This window comes from Rutilus rutilus (genome assembly GCF_951802725.1).
Source record: "Rutilus rutilus genome assembly, chromosome: 25".
NCBI lineage: Eukaryota > Metazoa > Chordata > Actinopteri > Cypriniformes > Leuciscidae > Rutilus > Rutilus rutilus.
The window spans coordinates 5,967,156-5,986,873 of record NC_140229.1 but is presented as its reverse complement, the minus strand read 5'-3'; the positions used below and the strand labels follow the sequence as shown (position 1 = coordinate 5,986,873).

Genomic DNA, 19,718 nt, shown 5'->3' with positions numbered 1-19,718 from the left:
ATAAATGTGTGTAACATTAGAAAAAAATATATACAGTATATATTCTACTGCAATAGCAAAAATAAAATTAAAATTAAATAAAATCTAAAGAAGAAAAAGTTTTATTTGCACATGACTTTCAGGTACTAACAGGTCTGTTGTTGGTGTTCTATTCTGTATTCAGGCTACAGTTTATGTGTCCGTTCATAACATTTGGTCCATCCAATCAGAACTCAATGTCCCAGCCAGACTCTTCATCAGGTGGCGGCTCGTCTGTGTCCTCAGAGAAACAGTCGAAATTACTTGTGTCCAAAGGCCCATCCACCTGCAGCAAACAAACAGTATATGTTTATTACTTTCCCAAACTCATTTTCTCTGTACCAAAAGCAACATACAGCAAATAAATGTATTCACTCAAGACAGCAACACTGTCTAGTGATATCTCAGACCAAAGTAGGATTATGTCTGGGATAATTGATTTTCTTTTCTTTTCGACTCAAATTAATTTTCAAATAAATACAGTCCATGAAATGATTAATTTGTGTAATTGGCTGAAGAATCTCTCTTACATTTGGTGTAAATGGAGGAGTCAAGGTTCCTTCACGAATACCATCCCAGTTAAACCCCTCAAACCATCTGCAAGAGACATCAAAACCAGCACAGACCCAATATCATGACTAAGTCATAAAATAAGTGCAGTATTGTGCAAATGTAGCGACAATGTCAGAGCGTGTCATCTATACTTGTGTTTCTGGATGTCCTTCACGCCGTTCTTCTGGTTGCCGAGTCTCTCGGATGGATTGTCCCTGTCAGGATAAACACACATGCAAACATGACACACTTAAAGGCTGTTTTTCAAAATCTAGTAAGAAGTGCTAATCTCGTCAACAACATCAGGCAGTTCCATTGAAACACATTTCAAGGGTTCGGCCAGTAGGGGGCACTCATGCCACGTAAGCAATACCGTACATCCGAGTGAACGAGACGGGGGAAAGTTAGCGATGCCAGCATAGATATCATATATAAACGCTAGATGTCTTATGGCGCAGTCACTTCCGGCATCATCGTTCGGCCATCTTGTGACAGTGCTCTGTGCATTAAGGTGAATGATCAGCACGCACACAAATCCTCTTATCTCGCTGAAATCTTGACGGATTTACAAACGGTTTGGTTTCTTACAAACGTTATTAACGTGGCTATAATTCCGAATGCTTGAACATGTATGTTATAATTTTTCATATGTATGCAGTGTATGTATGCAGTGTCATAACTACATCTCTGACGTTTATAACAAACCAAACCGTTTGAAAATCGGTAGAAAAATGAGCAAGTTATGGTTATTTAAAAGTACATGCACCATTGAAGTAGTGAGCGAGTACACTGTAGCAAGATGGCCGCCACGTGCGGACGTCGACCTCCATTGGCCAGCAGTGCGCACGAGACATCTAGCCTTTATATATGATATCTATGGATGCCAGAGCCTGTCTACGGAGAGCCTGGCCACTCCCTATTAAGTCCTATTGCACTGAATTTTGGTTGTAGTTCCAGCAGAGTTCCACTGGGGGCGATCGCCCATGAGTGCAAAATGAATGGGAGTCTATGGAACTAGACGGCTAAATTTGTCTCTTTCACCCGATTGCCGTTGAGAAATCTCAGATTTGATTGTAGATTTTGCAAGTTCAACATGGGTTATAGGTCGAAAATTTAATGAACGAGTACTTATGTCCTTTCGATTTCTTACAGGTTGAGTTGCTGTTGCCCATAACACGCTAGCATTCTGCTAATGAACGCTGATTGGTCAGTGAAGGACTGATTACGACCAGAGATACCGCTTGATGGCATCGTGTGTACGTGTGTATTTTCGGCGTAGTCTTTTAAAACAACAAAACAAAATGTATTCTAGCACGTGTATTTACCTGTGTCAGCTGTGTTGTCGATGCCTCGAGAGAAAAGAGAGTGCAGAGCGCAAAAGCACCAAAGTGACTGAAGGATTGCCGTAAAGCAGTGTGTATGACGTCAAGAAAATAAGTGACTGTAAAAAATCTAACACCCAGCAGTGTGTAATTTCTTTGCATTTCCTTTCGAATACAACATTCAAATTACTAGACAAAAAATTATATCCTGAGAAAAGTGGATTTTGAGGGGTATAGCTCCATAGACCTCCATTCATTCTGCACTCGTCCTGTGAGCGCCCTCATATGGAACCAGAGTGGAACTGCAACCAGTTCAGAAGCTGGAAGTTTACTGAGAGTGGATGTTCTCCCCGTATTAGACATTCTCTGGCGATGCTGATGAGGGTGGGACAACCTGTCACTCAAATGACATCACAGCGAAAGCAAACCACAACTATCCAATCAATTCCCCATGGACAAAATCAAGCCCCGCCCTACATTTTTTTCTTGTCGAGAAGCTTTTACTCCGATATACGTCATAAAATAGGAAAGAAAAGAATATCGCAACTTCCGTTTCATGCCATAGTTACGTTGTCGTAGTTTTCGTATAACAAAATAATATACGAATAATGTTATTTCAGGAGCTCAGTTTTTCAAGACAAAAGAATTTAATTCAATTGTCTAATTGTCTAAATTATTCTATAAAATGTTTTAATATTTTTTTTGAATATTTGAACTAATTAATTTTAGCCTGAAATTAAATGCCATTTCAGTCAGTGTAAAATTGACTAAAATTACTGACATCTTACATGTCAAACTTACATGGCTGCATTTAATGGATTTTTCGACAGAAAAAAAAAGCAGATTATGTCTCTGTTAACATTAACGCTTCTAGTGAGCAGTGCACAAAGAGAGTATAGATATTGTGCCCATAAATGCTGTATAGTTAAGCACCTCCCTTGGCTTTTAAACACAGGCTTTTTGAATAAACGTGCTCACTCCATCTCTGTACCTGCACAGTCTCTTGATTAAGTTCGCAGCACTCTTGGTGATTTTCTTGGGAAACTCCACCATATCGATTCCTCGAAGAATAATGTTATAAGTCTTCATGGGATCTGACCCTGAGAAAGGTGGGCTTGGATGGAAAGAGGAAAATGGTGTTGAATGTTAATAATTAGTAGAGGCAGAGTGTGAATTTCACTTCCTGGGATTCTGGGAACAGAAAACTTTAAACTGGTTAATAATGTCATTAGTAAATCGCCAACCTTCCACTCAGCAGCTCAAAGATGAGAATTCCAAGAGACCAGTAGTCGGCCGACACGTCATGACCTTTATTTAGGATGATCTCAGGGGCCACGTACTCTGGAGTTCCACAAAATGTCCACGTCTTCATCCCCAAGCCAACTTTTTTAGCAAAACCAAAGTCTGTCTAAAAAACAATGACTATTCTTTGCTTCTTGAATATTTTGTTTGGTAAATGTACACAAATTTAGGAACACTTGACTGAATTTATGTTTCTCGTCTGCTAAGAAATCTAAGGATATATGCTTAAAATTAGCTTTGTAGACTAATATAATGTGTGCCTACATTTCTTTACAAAGTACATTTTTTTATTTAAAAACTTTTCTTTTTAAATGGATAATAAATGTAGCAGAAATACATGTACAGCAATTTAATTAACAGAGTTCAAACATAGAACCTTCTGGTGACAACCTGGTTCGGTGTTGTTATTGTTAAAGTGCCCACATTATGCTTTTTGGGATCTTACCTTTCATGTAATGTGTAATATCACTACATGTCACAATCACAACCTGAACCATCTGACCAATCAGAGCAGAGTAGACCAATCACAACAGACTGGATGATCTGACCAATCAGAGCAGAGTTGACCAATGACAACAGACTGGGCCATCTGACCAATCAGAGCAGAGTAGACCAATCACAACAGACTGGATGATCTGACCAATCAGAGCAGAGTTGACCAATCACAACAGACTGGGCCATCTGACCAATCAGAGCAGAGTAGACCAATCACAACAGACTGAGCCGTCTGACCAATCAGAGCAGAGTAGACCAATCACAACAGTCTGTGTCATCTGACCAATCAGAGCAGAGTAGACCAATCACAACAGACTGAGCCATCTGACCAATCAAAGCAGAGTAGACCAATCACAACAGACTGGATGATCTGACCAATCAGAGCAGAGTTGACCAATGACAACAGACTGGGCCATCTGACCAATCAAAGCAGAGTAGACCAATCACAACAGACTGGATGATCTGACCAATCAGAGCAGAGTTGACCAATCACAACAGACTGGGCCATCTGACCAATCAGAGCAGAGTAGACCAAATCACAACAGACTGGATGATCTGACCAATCAGAGCAGAGTTGACCAATCACAACAGACTGGGCCATCTGACCAATCAGAGCAGAGTAGACCAATCACAACAGACTGAGCCGTCTGACCAATCAGAGCAGAGTAGACCAATCACAACAGTCTGTGTCATCTGACCAATCAGAGCAGAGTAGACCAATCACAACAGACTGAGCCATCTGACCAATCAAAGCAGAGTAGACCAATCACAACAGACTGGATGATCTGACCAATCAGAGCAGAGTTGACCAATGACAACAGACTGGGCCATCTGACCAATCAAAGCAGAGTAGACCAATCACAACAGACTGGATGATCTGACCAATCAGAGCAGAGTTGACCAATCACAACAGACTGGGCCATCTGACCAATCAGAGCAGAGTAGACCAATCACAACAGACTGAGCCGTCTGACCAATCAGAGCAGAGTAGACCAATCACAACATACTGGGCCATCTGACCAATCAGAGCAGGCTCTGGGAAAGGAGGGGTTTGAAGAGACCAAATCCTTTATCAAACCTTTCCAGACACTGTGAGTAAAGAGCTGATGCTGCGATTGTTTACATTAATCCAATATTCTCATAACCATTGTAGGAGACATACCAAACAAAACTAGGAACCTTCAAATTAGCATAATAGGGGCACCTTAACTAAAACTCAAACTATTATAAACCATTTCTGTTAATTAAAACAAAGCTGAATTTCAAAATATGAATACATACTCTAATATTAAATACATAATACTAAAATAACACAGCTTTTTTTTACCAGCTTGGCATATCCACGGTGGTCCAATATGATGTTCTCAGGCTTCAGGTCTCTGTAGATGATGCCACGGCAGTGGAGAAAAGCGAGAGCTTCCACCACACATCCAGTGTAGAAGCGTGTGGTGCTGTCATCAAACATCCCCCTGAAACAGTCCCAGAACTCCCAGTCAGTTACTCAACCCGGTCAGATGAGCATGACAAAACACTGAGAGGGTTCTTGATACCTGTCTCTGAGCAGAGTCCACAGCTCGCCACCCAAACACGCTTCCAATAACATGTACAAGAATTTAGAATCTCTGAATGTCCGATACAGTCTGAAGCATAAAACCAGTATGGGCTTATTATCGCATGCTTTTAATAAAAATATAATGTAATGAATCAATACTTTAAAGAGAAAATCCTTCAAATGTAGTCATGAGTTTAAAGCTACAATATGTAATTTTTTTCGCCGCTAGGGGTCGCTAACCTCTTACAATAACAAAGGCGTATGTTGATGACGCATAAGCGGAATTATGGAACTTGCAGTCATGCCGAAGTATCTAATGTTTATGGATGAGTGAATACATTGATGTTTTTAAAGGGGTGGTTGATTATGATTTCACTTTTCTAACTTTAGTTAGTGTGTGATGTTGCTGTTTGAGCATAAACAACATCTGCAAAGTTACAACGCTCAAAGTTCAAAGCAAAGGGAGATATTTGCTTTTAAAGAAATCATTTTTTAAGGAATACAACAAACGGCTGGTAGGGACTACACAAGCTTCCTCCCGGGTTAGTGACATCACTAACCCTGTAATTTACATAAACCCCACCCCCGGGAACGAGATTTATAGATTATCATGACAGAATATGCTAATCAATGACTAGAAGATAACTACACATAAGCTCCATAATAAATTCATCAACTAAGCATTCAGAAATGTCCTGTTGCTTCTACATGTTGTCACTTCTTCTTGAGTCTCTCCATCATTGTCTGACTCCAGTTTGAACATAAACATTGACATTTCCAGTGCACATCTGTGTGAGGTAAAAGGACACAAGCTCCACCCCCTGTGCTGAGAGCAGCAGCTCATTTGCATTTAAAGGGACACACACAAAGACGTGCGTTTTTGCTCACCCTCAAAAAGTGACAATTTTAACATACTATATAAAAATATCTGTAGGGTATTTTGAGCTAAAACTTAACATGCACACTCTGGGGACAACAGAGACTTATTTTACATCTTGTAAAAAGGGCATTATACCACCCCTTTAACATGACTGTGGTATGAAGCAGGTCGCGATTGCTAATGAGAGACAAATATCAGCGCCACATGCGAGTCCCGCAGATATAAAAGAATAAGGACATTTCATTCTACCGAACTACACGCAAGTGCTGAATTAAACTGCATTTGAGTGTGTTAATGTTATTCTATGTGTTAGTTTATCTGAATGAGACTAGCAGTAAGCTAGATCAACATTGGAATAACAAACTGATCATATTCTAACATTTCATCATGTTGAGCTATATAACACTGATTAGTTTTATGTACATTTGCGCGTCTCTGTCAAGTGGAAGTTTGTCACGGACGTGGAGCTCTCGGCATCTCGAAAACGCCACGCTGATATTGATCCTCGTTTTAGTTCTCCTTTTGTCCCAAAGTCTGCTTGCCGTGGTCCATAATGTTTGAACAAAACAACAACAGCGTGAGCGTGCCGCTAGACGTAACGCAGTTGTCCTTGTCTGTCGCCATGGTTACTATGGCAGTACGAGCGGAAACCAGGTATAACGCGGATATTATGGGATTATATTTTAATTGACAGGCGACAAGTGGGACAGGGCGACAGGGATGAGCCATTATTTAAAATTAATTTCTCTGAAATTAAACTTTTGGGATATTGTAAATACACAACTGCAGGAAATATACAGTGCTATGCATAAGTTTAGACACCCATACTAAAGTTGACTAAAAAGAGGAATAAAAAATCATCTTTTGGAAACTGAACTTAATGCCTTAATTTAAAAAATTAGGAAAAATCCAACCTTTAAGGACACCAATTTTCTTTGTGAATGAATAATGCATCGTAAATAAATAAATATTCTTCCTTAAAATACAGGGTGCATAGGTTTGGACACCCCTATGTTAAATTCCCATAGAGGCAGGCAGATTTTTATTTTTAAAGGCCAGTTACTTCATGGATCCAGGATACTATGCATCCTGATAAAGTTCCCTTGGCCTTTGGAATTAAAATAGCCCCACATCATCACATAGCCTTCACCATACCTAGAGATTGGCATGGTTTTATTTCAGTTAGCCTAATAGCTAGTTTGATTTGCATTGAGAGATTATCTTATGGAAAGTACCCCATGCCAATCTCTAGGTATGGTGAAGGCTATGTGATGATGTGGGGCTATTTTAATTCCAAAGGCCAAGGGAACTTTATCAGGATGCATAGTATCCTAATTTTTTTTTTTTTTTTTTATACTTAAAAATAAAAATCTGCCTGCCTCTATGGGAATTTAACATAGGGGTGTCCAAACTTATGCACCCTGTATTTTAAGGAAGAACATTTATTTATTTACGATACATTATTCATTCACAAAGAAAATTGGTGTCCTTAAAGGTTGGATTTTTCCTAATTTTTTAAATTAAGGCATTAAGTTAAATTTCCAAAAGATGATTTTTTATTCCTCTTTTTAGTCAACTTTAGCATGGGTGTCTAAACTTATGCATAGCACTGTATCACACTGTGCAAGTGATTTTTTTATATTTTATTACAAAAATCTTACATATTGTAGCTTTAATTCTGCATAACTCAATAAAATGTAATGCATTACACACTAAACAGTTAAATCAATCAAATCATGTGATTAAGTGATCACGGGGACTCTGACCTGACAGTGAAAGGACTGTGGGCTTCCATCATGATGCGTCTCTCAGAGAGGATGTGACCCTGTTGACTCGTGTCCAGGATGTGACGCTTTTTCAGGACCTTCATGGCAAAGGAGCGACTGTGATCGTTCTTCAGCTGCACCTGTAAGGAGTCGATTTAAACATACTCTCATTCCTGAAGTAACATCTAAATGCTGCTTTCATGATGTGAAACCTATCGTACCAGCTGTACCCGACTGAATCCACCCACCCCCAGCGTACAGATCACACTGATGTCACTGAGAGACATCTGAGAGAAGAACACGGCTTCTGCCTCTAACCTACGAGAAATATCAGTTATTCTCATTACCCAGAATGCTTCTCGTTTCTGAACAATGAATGTGAAGGAGCTCATCGCGTGCTTACTTGGCCTTCACCTCTTCGCTCTCGTACATTTTATTGCTCATATTGTCCAGTCCACCAATCAGCTGCTTGAAAGACCTGTTCAAATGTAGAGTTTTAGAAGCAGTCGGTACATGTGACAAGATGGAGAAATGATGTCATTAGTTCACTAACTGTTCTGATACTGTGATTGTACAGGTTCTGATTTTGACTGATGATGGTTGCAATGCTGATTATGATAGTTATGATTTTAAGAGATTCATTTCAATGGTAATGATTTAGATGGCTATGATTTTGATTGATTGTGATATTGATTGTAATGTCATGATTTTTAGTAAATATGATGATTGGGATTCTGATTGAGATATTTATTGTGATAGGTATGATTTTGATACATTGGGATGGTTTGTTTGAGTAGATTCTGATTTTGACTAATTATGAGGGGTGTGATACTGATTAAATGTGATGATAGTGATTCTGATAATTATTGTTTGGGATGGTCTTGATTTTATTTTTGATGGTTACGATTTCGATTGTGATGGTTGTGATATGGATTCTGACAGTTATGATTTTGAGTAAATGTGATTATTCTGATTGAGATATTGTGATTGTGATGGTTGTGATATTGATAGAGACAGTTATGATTTTGAGTAAATGTGATCATTGTGATTCTGATTGAGATATTGTGATAGTTTTGATTTATTGGGATGGTTGTAATTTTGTTTGTGTAGGTTCTGATTTTGACTGATTATTAAGGGTGTAATACTGATTGTGATGGTTATGATTCTGATTAAATGATATGATATTGATATCGACTGTTATGAATTTGAATGCTTGGGATGGTTGTGATATTAATTTAGATGGTTGTGATTTTGATTGTGATGGTTGTGATATTGATTCTGATAGTTATGACTTTTGAGTAAATGTGATTATTTTGATTGAGATGATTATGATTTTCATTTTTGGGGGGGGGGGGGGGGGGGGGGGGGGTGATACTGATTGTGATGTTGATTTGAAGGTTATGACTTTGATTGTGATGGTTGTGATATTGATTGTAATATTAATGCTTTTGAATGATTGAGATGTTATGATGTTATGCTGCTTTTGAATGGTGACTGTGACTGTTCTGCAAGCTGCTCACTCTCTGTCCACAACCAGACACGTCACATCTCCAACAGCGGTTACATTTGCTGAACGCACATCTTCCCTGGGAAGAGAAATGAAGAATGCAAAAGGTTATTCTTAAATCTTAACCACAACGGTTAGAATGAGAATTATAACCTTAAAACCTTAAAGTTCCTCACTGACCCTTTGAGAGCCTGTTCTCCAAACCAATCCCCTCTAGACAGCGTGGACAGGAACACTGGCTCCTCATTGGCTGATTTCTGCTGGGTGACCCTCACCTGTGGGCCAAAACAGCCACAAAAGTCATAATAAATGTTCTGTTCTACAATCCAGCAGAAAACCTCAGAAAGGCTCTTTACCCACCTGCCCCTCACTGATGATGAAGAATGTGTCTCCAGTGGCACCCTGACGAATGATGTAGTCACCATCACTGTAGTGAGTCTAAAGAGTAAAGACAGAGGGAGAACAAAACAAGATGGTCACATAAATCAATTTGGAATTGTTTTCAGAATGAATGTGCAGAACTTCACCTCTTCCAGAACATCTGCTACTTTACTCAGCACATCTTCAGTGAGAGTCTTGAAGGAGGGAACGCTGACAACACAATTCAGTTGATAGTATTACTAGTACCAATCTCAAACACTGTCAAAAAATCAAATGTTGAATTTGATTTAGTGCAAAATTGTGTTACCTCCTCAAGAACTCCATGTAGTTTGAATGCTTGAGAAGGCCAGTTCTCATCATGATGGTTTGAAAACCCTGTCGGTCTATGGCCCATAGTTTGATATCAGTCAGGGCTGAGAGGAAAGAAGATGGCAATGGTGAGGAAGGAGGAAATTATTTAATATTTTATTTCTAATGAAGGCTTTACATGCAAATAATTGCTACTACTAGATTCCAAATTCCATACCATTTAGTTTCCTAAACTGTCCTTTCAAGTAAAGTCAAAAAGCCTCCAAAAATAATAAATAAAATGTATAATTGACTTTATTATTACTTATTACTGCATTTAATCATGGACTTGGACAACAACATTTAAAACCAGACAGATTTGCTGTGATTCTCTGCTTCATAATCCACAAACAAGGACATGTGCAAATATAACTCTGGCCACAATCTCTTCACCTAAACACTTTTGTTCTGTACTTCATCTCTCAACATGACCGACAGCTGCTGCATTGAGAGCTCTTCACGTCCCACTCAATGTAATTATTCTGCCAGCCCACCCCACACAAACACTTTCACCTATACTGTTAATATTCCTCTCTAAACACCAATTAACTCTCAAGTCAATTTCATGTAGAATGTTTGTAGACATTGAGAGACATTTTATTAACACCTGCAAAACCAATAAATACATTCCTGATAAATACATTATAGGTTATTTGATGGCATAATTGTATGAATGAATATCCTACCTGCGTTATCTTCCAAGGTTATTCTTCCATGATGTGAATGGCTATGTGCAGAATAGCTTACTACCCCATTAATTGTACTATTTTTACTGTGTGCATTGTGTAAAGTATGCGAATTATTAGTATGCACAGGTACTTGGATGACAAAAAGTGCTGTATACAACAGTGCACACTGCACAATACTGTATCCCACCATGCAATGCTTTCAACCTGACCTTCCACTTCCAGTATGAGAAATGAACTGCTGAGATTTTTTAACATTTCCTTCAAATTTCCAAGGCTTTAATTATACATAATTGGATTCGAAATGGAAAGTAAACATTTTAATTCATGAGATGATTACTGGATGCCACTCACTGATTAAAACAATCAAAAGTGAAAAAAGTTGGTACAGAAAAATTACATTTACACACAAACTGACCACCAACCACAACTTGCAGACGCCTATTTACATTTTTAGCTCAACTTTTCACGGAATAGAATGCACGGGATTGTAGGATTTCAAAGGCAGCGATGGATACATCAAAAAAACCATCGGATGAAGGTATCTCAAGAGACAGGATGTGACACAATCATTGGATTCGGACATGCCTTGTTGCCTTCCTAGCTCTGTATGCTCCCTGCATAGGCAGCATTTTTACAGCTTTCGGACGCAGCCGAGATTAGGAAACAATTTTTTCCCGTGATAAACCACTTAAATGACTCAATCTGGCATGTATTCAAAAGATTACAGTGACTGCTGATCAGCTTTGGTGAAAGTGAAGTAAAGTCCTTTAAGAAGCTGTAGACATTTCATAAAGACCTTCACATCGTTCTGTTTTGCCGCTGTCTAATGCACAACAGTAATTGTCAGTTGTACCTTGAAAATGGATCTAACCAAACACATTCACAAAAACTGCAAGAAAAATGAGAAAGCTCAGAAAAGACTGATGGCGTGAGAGCAGACAATGAACGCACAGAGCTTTAAGAAATTGTAAAGCTATTCATTTAGCTGACCCTGAACAGCAGACCTCATCTGCCATCAACACAAAAGAGAGACGTGACAATATGCGACTATGACGTCTGACAGTGTAGCATGCTGTCTGAAATGTTCAAAGGTTGCAAATCAATGCATACAACGCTTCACATTCTATCTTAAACACTACTGTATGTAGTATGCATTATATACTCCACATTATGTTGTATGCATTGATTTGGTCATGAACAGTCTAAAGTTGAGAAACTTTGTTCTTAATATTATTATCTAATTAAATGAAACCTATGCACATTTTTTGTTCAAAATTTTAATAATTAGCCAATAAAATCATCAATCCTCCCAAATTTTTTGGTCTTACTCTGATTCCTTTTGGTAAGCCTATTATAAGTGTTTATATTTTAGACCTATCAGGGGAAATTGTGTACATACGTCACATGTCACATACGGCTGCATAGAGAAAGAAAGCAAATTTGTAGTGCTATTTGTTCCAATCCTGCAAATCTGGTCCGGGTTCACAGGCGAGATTGTTACAGAGAGATCTCTGCATGAACAGGGACAGCCAAAGGCCCCGTTTTAATTGCATTTTTATTATTGTGATTAAATAGACACCACCTGAGTCAACTCATTTCACCCCAATCCATCACACTAAACCGATGCGTCATAAAAAGGGCAAAGGATAAGGTGAGGGTATAATAGAAAAACCATATGGCCAAACATCCCAGCAATTACACACGGACAATTCCTCCATGTTCACTCCGCAGGAGAGAGACGTTTACAGGGATGAACTCAATCTCAGAAGCCAAGGCAGACGGTCGATAGCCCAAAGCCCTGACAGATGAACAGGAATTCAGACTCAAGACTACAAACTGTGCATTCGTGATCTTATTAGTTCAGGCTTGTACATTTTGTGTTTGTCAGAATTAGAGAGACGAAGGTATGTTACATAATAATTTCATTTAATTAATATTGCTTAAACTTGCTCTATTGTTATTTGACTATGTATTATATTTAATATCTTATATTACTATAGCATTTCTATATTTAAATTATTGTATGATTCTATGACACATCCTGTTCCTTTTTGGTACTTTTTTGATTGTTACTTTCTCTGAAATTTAATTTAATTTAATATATATTTTTTATTAATAATACTTATTTAATCCATCCACCCATTTTACTACATATTACATTTATAATCTTGTTACTATTAACATTTCTAGATTTTAATTATTTAATTATTGTGTGATTGAATGATCCATCCTGTTCCAATTTAATATAAATTTAACTTAACTTTAAACTAAAATAAATGTAAGTTAAATTAAACTAAACTAAATAAAAGTTAAGCAATTAAAATTATTTTATCTACTCCATTTGCTCTGTTGTTTACTCTATTACTTTATATTATTTTATAGCCTATTACTTTTATTACTTTATCTTATGTTTTACTTTCTTCATTATATGCCAAGCTGCAAACATGTTAGCAGTATAAATATAGTTGGCTAATGAAGCAAACCAGGGCCGTGCACGGGGGGTGGCCCGGTGGCTAGAACCACTGCCCCTCTGCCCTCATCGACTGAGGTGCCCCTCTTCCCCACCCCCACCACTATGCCCCGCCCCGCCCCGCCCCGCCAAAACTCGTTATGAAATCAATGACGCTGTTACGCTGCACAACGAAGCTCTTACTGTACTTACCTCATGTTTGCATTGGTGAAAGCATTAGTGAGAGTGCAGAAACTGTTGCAATGATAAGATCTTCATTCACGCGATCAACAGGCTGTCATCTGCTCAATGCTCATCACTGCAACCTTTTATGTGATGGGAATAGATCTAAATACTTAAAAACTTCTTACGATTCGTTAATCCCGATAGCTGTAATGGTAAAAACGTATAATAGCTGTAATAGTAAAAGTATTCGATAGAGTTCCACATGTAATGCTAGCTATTTCATATGCAAGCATGTCAGCCAATCACAGCAGTTGGCGTTTACACTGAAGTCTCACAGCAGTGGGCGTTTACACTGAAGTCTCACAGCCAATCACAGCAGTGGCCGTTTACACTGAAGTCTCACAGCCAATCACAACAGTGGGCGTTTACACTGAAGTCTCACACAGACACGCCCCTTCAAACAGAGCGTTCAAATCAGAGGCTAAAATCAGGCTAGGAAATATGTCTTTTATTTCTAAATTATAACAACTTTTGATCTTAAAAACATACTAACATTATAAGGGCACCCCAGGAAACATTCTAAAATAATAAAATAATCCATGCAATGGGACCTTTAAGATCTTTTAGGACATGGTACTAAATAGAAAGGTTTTGTTGTAAAAGGAAAAGGTAAATACCAAAATGTAAAACGGTAAATAGTTTCTGTTATTATCACCAATGTGTAATTGTGAATCATAAAAAATTTGGTTATCAAGATCTCTCAGGACATGGTACCAAATAAAAAAGTGTTGCTATAAATGGAACAGGTAAATATAAAAATGTAAGACAGCAAATAGTTTATGTTATTATCAGCAATGTGTAATTGTGATGTTCTATCAAAACATCTACAATAAAGTCTAAAATGTATTTGAGCGTGTGCTGTCTTCTCTTTTAATTGTATATTTTGTAATAACTGGATAATTTATGTTAACAAGCAACCACCCCCTTAGTGGCCCTTTTTTTGTTTTAGGCCACTGCCCCTCAAAATGTCTGTGCACGGCCCTGAAGCAAACCAAATTAAAACTCAACTGAATCGAAAGAAAGACAGAAAATGTCTAAGACATAGGAAACATTAAACATTCAATGCCCTTGAAATACACACGCGGAGTGAACCTCACCCGTGACGGTGGCCGTGCGCGTGCAGTTGTAGAGTATCGCGAGCTCGCCGAACACCTTCCCCGGCTCGATGGTGCACAGCTTCTGCCCTCCTTTAGTAACCTCCACCAACCCCTCTGCACAGAACACACACAAACAAAACCAACAACCTTGAGTCTGTGAACGAGATCAACGTGTGTAGGAGAACCGTTGAAAGACTTTCAAATAGCAAGGATGCATTAAATTGATGAAAAGGTGAGTTTTATTCAAATAAATGGTGATCTTTTGAGAGTTCTATTCATCAAAGAATTCTAGAAATAAATGGATCATGGTTTCCACAAAAACATTACACAACATATAATAAAGAAATGTTTCTTGAGCAGCGAATCAGCACATTAGAGTGATTTCTGAAGGATCATGTGACACTGAAGACTGGAGTAATGATTCTGAAAACCACAGGAATAAATTACATTTGAAAACATTAAAATAGAGATAAACAAGCTACTTTAAATTGTAATAATATTTCAAATGAATGCAGTCTTGGTGAGCACAAGAGACTTCTTTCAAAATCTTTTAAATCTTTCCAACCCCAAACTTTTAAAAGGTGGTGTGTGTAAAAGAGCTGCAATTCTTCAAATATTCCTTCAATGTTCCAAAGAAAAAGTGCTTGTTTTGAACGACATGAGGTTGAGGAAATGATTTGTTGGATTTATTAATTTTTTTTTGCCTGACCTATTCCTTTAACAGTCAGTGCAAAGCCGTGGAATAATGGGACCCATCATGTGAAGTGTTTTCTTTGCACAGAGGATCACTGTCACAAACACATGATGAACAGCAGCAATTTCAACTGCCCACTTCACAGAGCCAAGCATAAAAACAGAAACACTTTAGTACAGTTTTACATGTACTGTTTCTCAAAATAGTTTTAATCGCACATTCGATAATTTCTTAATACAAATCTTGTAGATTTGAGGAAGATGCTCCTCACCTTCCAGGACATAGACGGTAGAGCCGTCGTCGCCCTCCTGGATGACGCAGCTGCCCTGTGCCAGAGCTGTGGGATTCATGCAATCCATGATGGTGAGGATCTGGCTGGCCTCCAGATGCTTCATAAAATCATTCTCCAGCAGAGCCCTCTGGATCAACTCCCGAGACCTGGGATGAGCGCAGGGTGACCCCAAGAGCCATATTATGCTCTTGGGGTCTACTAGAATAGGCTTTCATGCTTGAATGTTCAAAAAACATCTTATTTTTCAAGGAGGGAGAAACCTACATAAACCTACCAACATCAGTTGCCATGATTTTTGAATGACTTATCGCGAGAGGGAAAAATGACGTTTTAGTCGTATAACATCGGTTAATGGAAACGCTGTCATTTTGCAATAGATTTTTATAGAAATTTAGAAAATATCACAAATCTGTAATGGAAATGTGTCTACAGACATTCATAAATCCTCTCCCGTGGCCTCATGGGATAGTAAAGTGTCCATCGAATACACACTCCAGAATCCTGCCAGAAGTAATAGGTCATCCAGGTACTTTTTGCCTACATTTTTTCGAATGTACTGCATGTATTCCGGACATACTACTCTGTTACTGTTATCAATTCGATAGATTGGGGTGGGAAATACAACGTCTCTTGGACACGGCAACAACACACTACTAACGCAAGTCACCCAGGCCTTGTCCCTTTTAGCGTATGCCATGGGGGAGAATTTAGTCTGGCTATCACCAGACCAAGCTCAATCTTTTAAGACTGAACATTAGTCTGGTCTGCTCTGTTTTCTACTGCACAAGAGGCGTGATCAACGAGCATAGTTCAAATGACTCTGTACGCAATTGGATAGTCCTTCAACCAATCAGACCAACGATCTGGGTGACGTAGCAGCAATGGAATCGAGTGATTTTTGCAGGTTGTGCAAAAAAAAACATGAAAGTTTGTGGTATTTACACACACTCGAGCGATTTGTTTGCTAAAAAGAAGCCATTGAGCATCGTCGAGAGGTTAAAAGGAATTGGACAGAGCCGTAATGACTCTAGAATTGGATTGGATTAAACCCGCCAATAGAGCGCCAGGTGGATAAGCCAGTTTATGATTGGTTGCCGCAAATTTGTAAAGGAAGCAGCAGAGATAAATGTACAGGTTTCCAAGCCAGAGATGCAGGGCGAAATCAAATCGCCGGCAGATCAGGCTGGGTTTACCCAGTCTAGCGAGAATTATGAGCAATACTGTGACGTCCTCGTTCCTGGAGAAAACCTCAAGACTACAATGAAGGCGGTTTAGGGAGGTCAGAAACAGTGTGCACTGATATAGAGAATAACTCCCTTTGGAGTGACTTTGTAACTTTGTAGACCTTTTTAATGCTCAAACAGCAACATTACACACTGTAAAAAAGCATAATAGATCCTCTTTTATAAGCTGCAGGGTGTTTTTCTGGTGTGTGCAGGCTCTAACTCACTCCTCGCTCTTGCTGTAGTTGGTTAAGGTGACGTGGGTGAGTTGATTTGGATCCAGCGCCGTGGGTTCGGCTGATATGGCCTGACGTTTAGTGCGCTGGGGCTCATCTGGGGACGCTGCTCCAATACCAATAAAGTAAAATAAAGTGCAACAATAAATAAAATGCAGCATGTGTCCATGTACTTAATCACAGTCTTCCTAGCTCACCTGTGATTTCTGTGGCCCCAGAGGTGCCACAGTGTGTGACAGGGGCGGCACGGAGACGGTCCAGCTCGCCCTGTAGCTGTCTGATGAGGTCATCTTTAGTGTCCAGCTCCAGCTCTAGCTCATCAATAAGAGTGTCACGTTGCCGCAGCTCCTCGATCTTGGTCTGCAGGGCAAACTGGAGATCACGGAGGGTTCCCATCAGCCCGGGAGACTGTCACCGCTGGAGGATAATGCATCTTTAAATGCAACGAAATCCAATAAAGAATTCAGTCAAACACACCATAAAAAGCTAAATGATGTTTTATTAACAAGGTTCGGGAGGAGCAGGTTGCAGATAATTAACCCAATTAGCACAAGTGGAGATCAATCAGTAATCAACTCAGGACAATATAAATAACAGCAGAACCCACCTCTGTTCCTTGACAGTTTATTCAGCATCCCACCTCCACCCCACCTCCTCACTTCTAGTTCCATCTACTCTTACCAACTCTGAGAGTACTCTGGGTTCGGGCAGAAATTCCGAGCTCGGAGCCCTCCACCCGGACAGCACGCCAAATACGCATAACCTTTACCGTAATAATTATATGTAGATGTGAACTCGTGAAACTACTGTGTTTGCAATGCATGTTTCTGATACTTTACTGATACCAGAAAGAAATTAAGGTGTTATAGCAGATGGGATCATGAGGACACGGTTATGAATAATCTATACTGCAAAAAAAAGTTTTTCTGAGTATTTGTTTTTCCAGTATACATTTTTAAATCAAGATACATTTACTTGAGAAGCAAAATGACTTAAGATATTAAGTATTGTTTTCTGATTTATGTGTGTGTGTGTGTGCTTAAAAAATTAAGATCAAATTAAGATATTAAAATTAATATAATCTTGTTTTCCCTTTTAACTATGGTTATTTTTCTGACCCTATTGGTAGATATTTTACCTTGTTTTAAGCATAAACCCACTTAATTGAGATACATTTATCAGAAAACATAATATTAAAAATCTTGAGTCATTTTGCTTCTCAAGTAAATCTTGATTTAAGAAGATATTTGAACTGGAAAACAAGACAAAAATGCTTAAGAAGTAAATCTTTTTTCTTTTCTTTTTTTTTTGCAGTCAAAACAAACTACTTCTTAGTTTGACATTTTCAAGACTCGGTTTATTTTCAGTTTTAAATAAGTCTTTGAATCCCAGATTTTCAATAAACTAAACTAAAATAATTAAATATGAACAACTACACAGAGAAAGATATAGAGATGAAATGCCAAAACTTCCTTTTTTACAGTGTCCTTGTTACTGCAGTAATAACAGTGAATTATGCATAAATAAATGCAACAACAAAACAAAACCCTATTCCTAACTCTAATGTTGCATGAATATTTAATTAGTAGCCTACTTAAATGTTTAGTTACACTGTAACAATGTTATATATCTGAATATATTTCATTTACATAATCATTTATTTTCAATATTCAAGCATAAAGGTAGATAGTAACAGCAAAACAACTGACAAAATTAGAAAGGCTTATTTTTATTATCATTATTATGGTCCTTGTAAAAATCACTTCACTGTTTACAATATCAGTGTCATCATAACAAAAAGGAAACATGGAAAATAATATTTGGAACTCATTTTTAGGATTTTAGATGTTTCATAAAAGGACAAACTTTACGCTTTAACTATAGCATGCAATAAAGAGGTTCCGTTGTGTCTGTCTGACTTACCTACGACAAAGAAGCACGGAGGACTGAACAGATCCAGAGCAAGAGAAGGTTACAGCGAGAGAATCGACTGTGTCTCAAGACCTAGTGAGCTGCCTTACCTACCCACACTACCTAGACAGCATTGTTTTGGCCATCATCGACGCGTCCACCCCATAGACTGTGGTCCACCCCAGCTAACGACCATTTCTGTAGCCTATAACATTTGTGATGGAAGTGTGAAGATGCTCTAGGTCTGTTACTGACTGAATAAATGTAGGTTTGATTCATTTGAACTGACCTGAGGACTGTTGTTGAGGTAAAATTGAATATGCTACTATTAAAATGTTGTTACTATTAATGAGTGACAGTTGCTCGGCTATGTAGATTTTTCACTAACGAGCTACTTATTTATGTTGACGGCATTTATGTTGTTGTTTATTTCAAGGGGAAATACAAAATGATAATAGCTATAATATTACAATAATTGAACAAAAGACTACAATTTAAATGTTCACACATTTATATAAATAATAACTTATCTTCTCTTAATTAATTATTTTTTACTACTTTTTCCAAATGTAGGCAATTTTATGTAGGACATAGACGTAGACGTTTTGTCCCAGACGCAGACTTTCAATTTAAAATATAAAAATCATCTAAAAAAAAATGAATTACACGTGATAATATAAACAAAGAGTACAATAATCAGTAAAAAAATATATTAAATATAATTTTTTTAAAACATTTATATTGATTGACTGTGATGT

General features: G+C 38.2%; 1 protein-coding gene across 3 annotated transcripts; it reads right to left on the bottom strand.

Moving 5' to 3' along the window:
* Nucleotides 1–85: 85 nt before the first annotated feature.
* LOC311285122 (cGMP-dependent protein kinase 1-like) lies at nt 86–19,053 on the bottom strand. 3 transcript variants are annotated; one of them, XM_084400593.1, is made up of 20 exons: nt 18,973–19,053; nt 17,247–17,466; nt 17,041–17,155; nt 15,570–15,736; nt 14,605–14,718; nt 10,083–10,188; nt 9,922–9,985; nt 9,755–9,832; nt 9,575–9,669; nt 9,408–9,473; nt 8,291–8,365; nt 8,109–8,205; nt 7,888–8,027; nt 5,240–5,329; nt 5,017–5,158; nt 3,137–3,300; nt 2,884–3,006; nt 723–785; nt 549–615; nt 86–304 (listed from the first exon to the last, which is right to left on the bottom strand). In XM_084400593.1, the coding sequence occupies exons 2-20, from the start codon at nt 17,443–17,445 to the stop codon at nt 206–208; spliced, it is 2,064 nt and encodes a 687-aa protein (XP_084256719.1). In that variant the 5' UTR covers nt 17,446–17,466; nt 18,973–19,053; the 3' UTR covers nt 86–205. The 3 variants fall into 3 exon arrangements, with proteins under 3 accessions (XP_084256719.1, XP_084256718.1, XP_084256720.1); XM_084400592.1 differs by having other exon boundaries at nt 17,247–17,482; nt 18,973–19,051; XM_084400594.1 differs by lacking the exons at nt 15,570–15,736; nt 18,973–19,053 and having other exon boundaries at nt 17,247–17,462.
* Between the last annotated feature and the right edge of the window lie 665 nt (nt 19,054–19,718).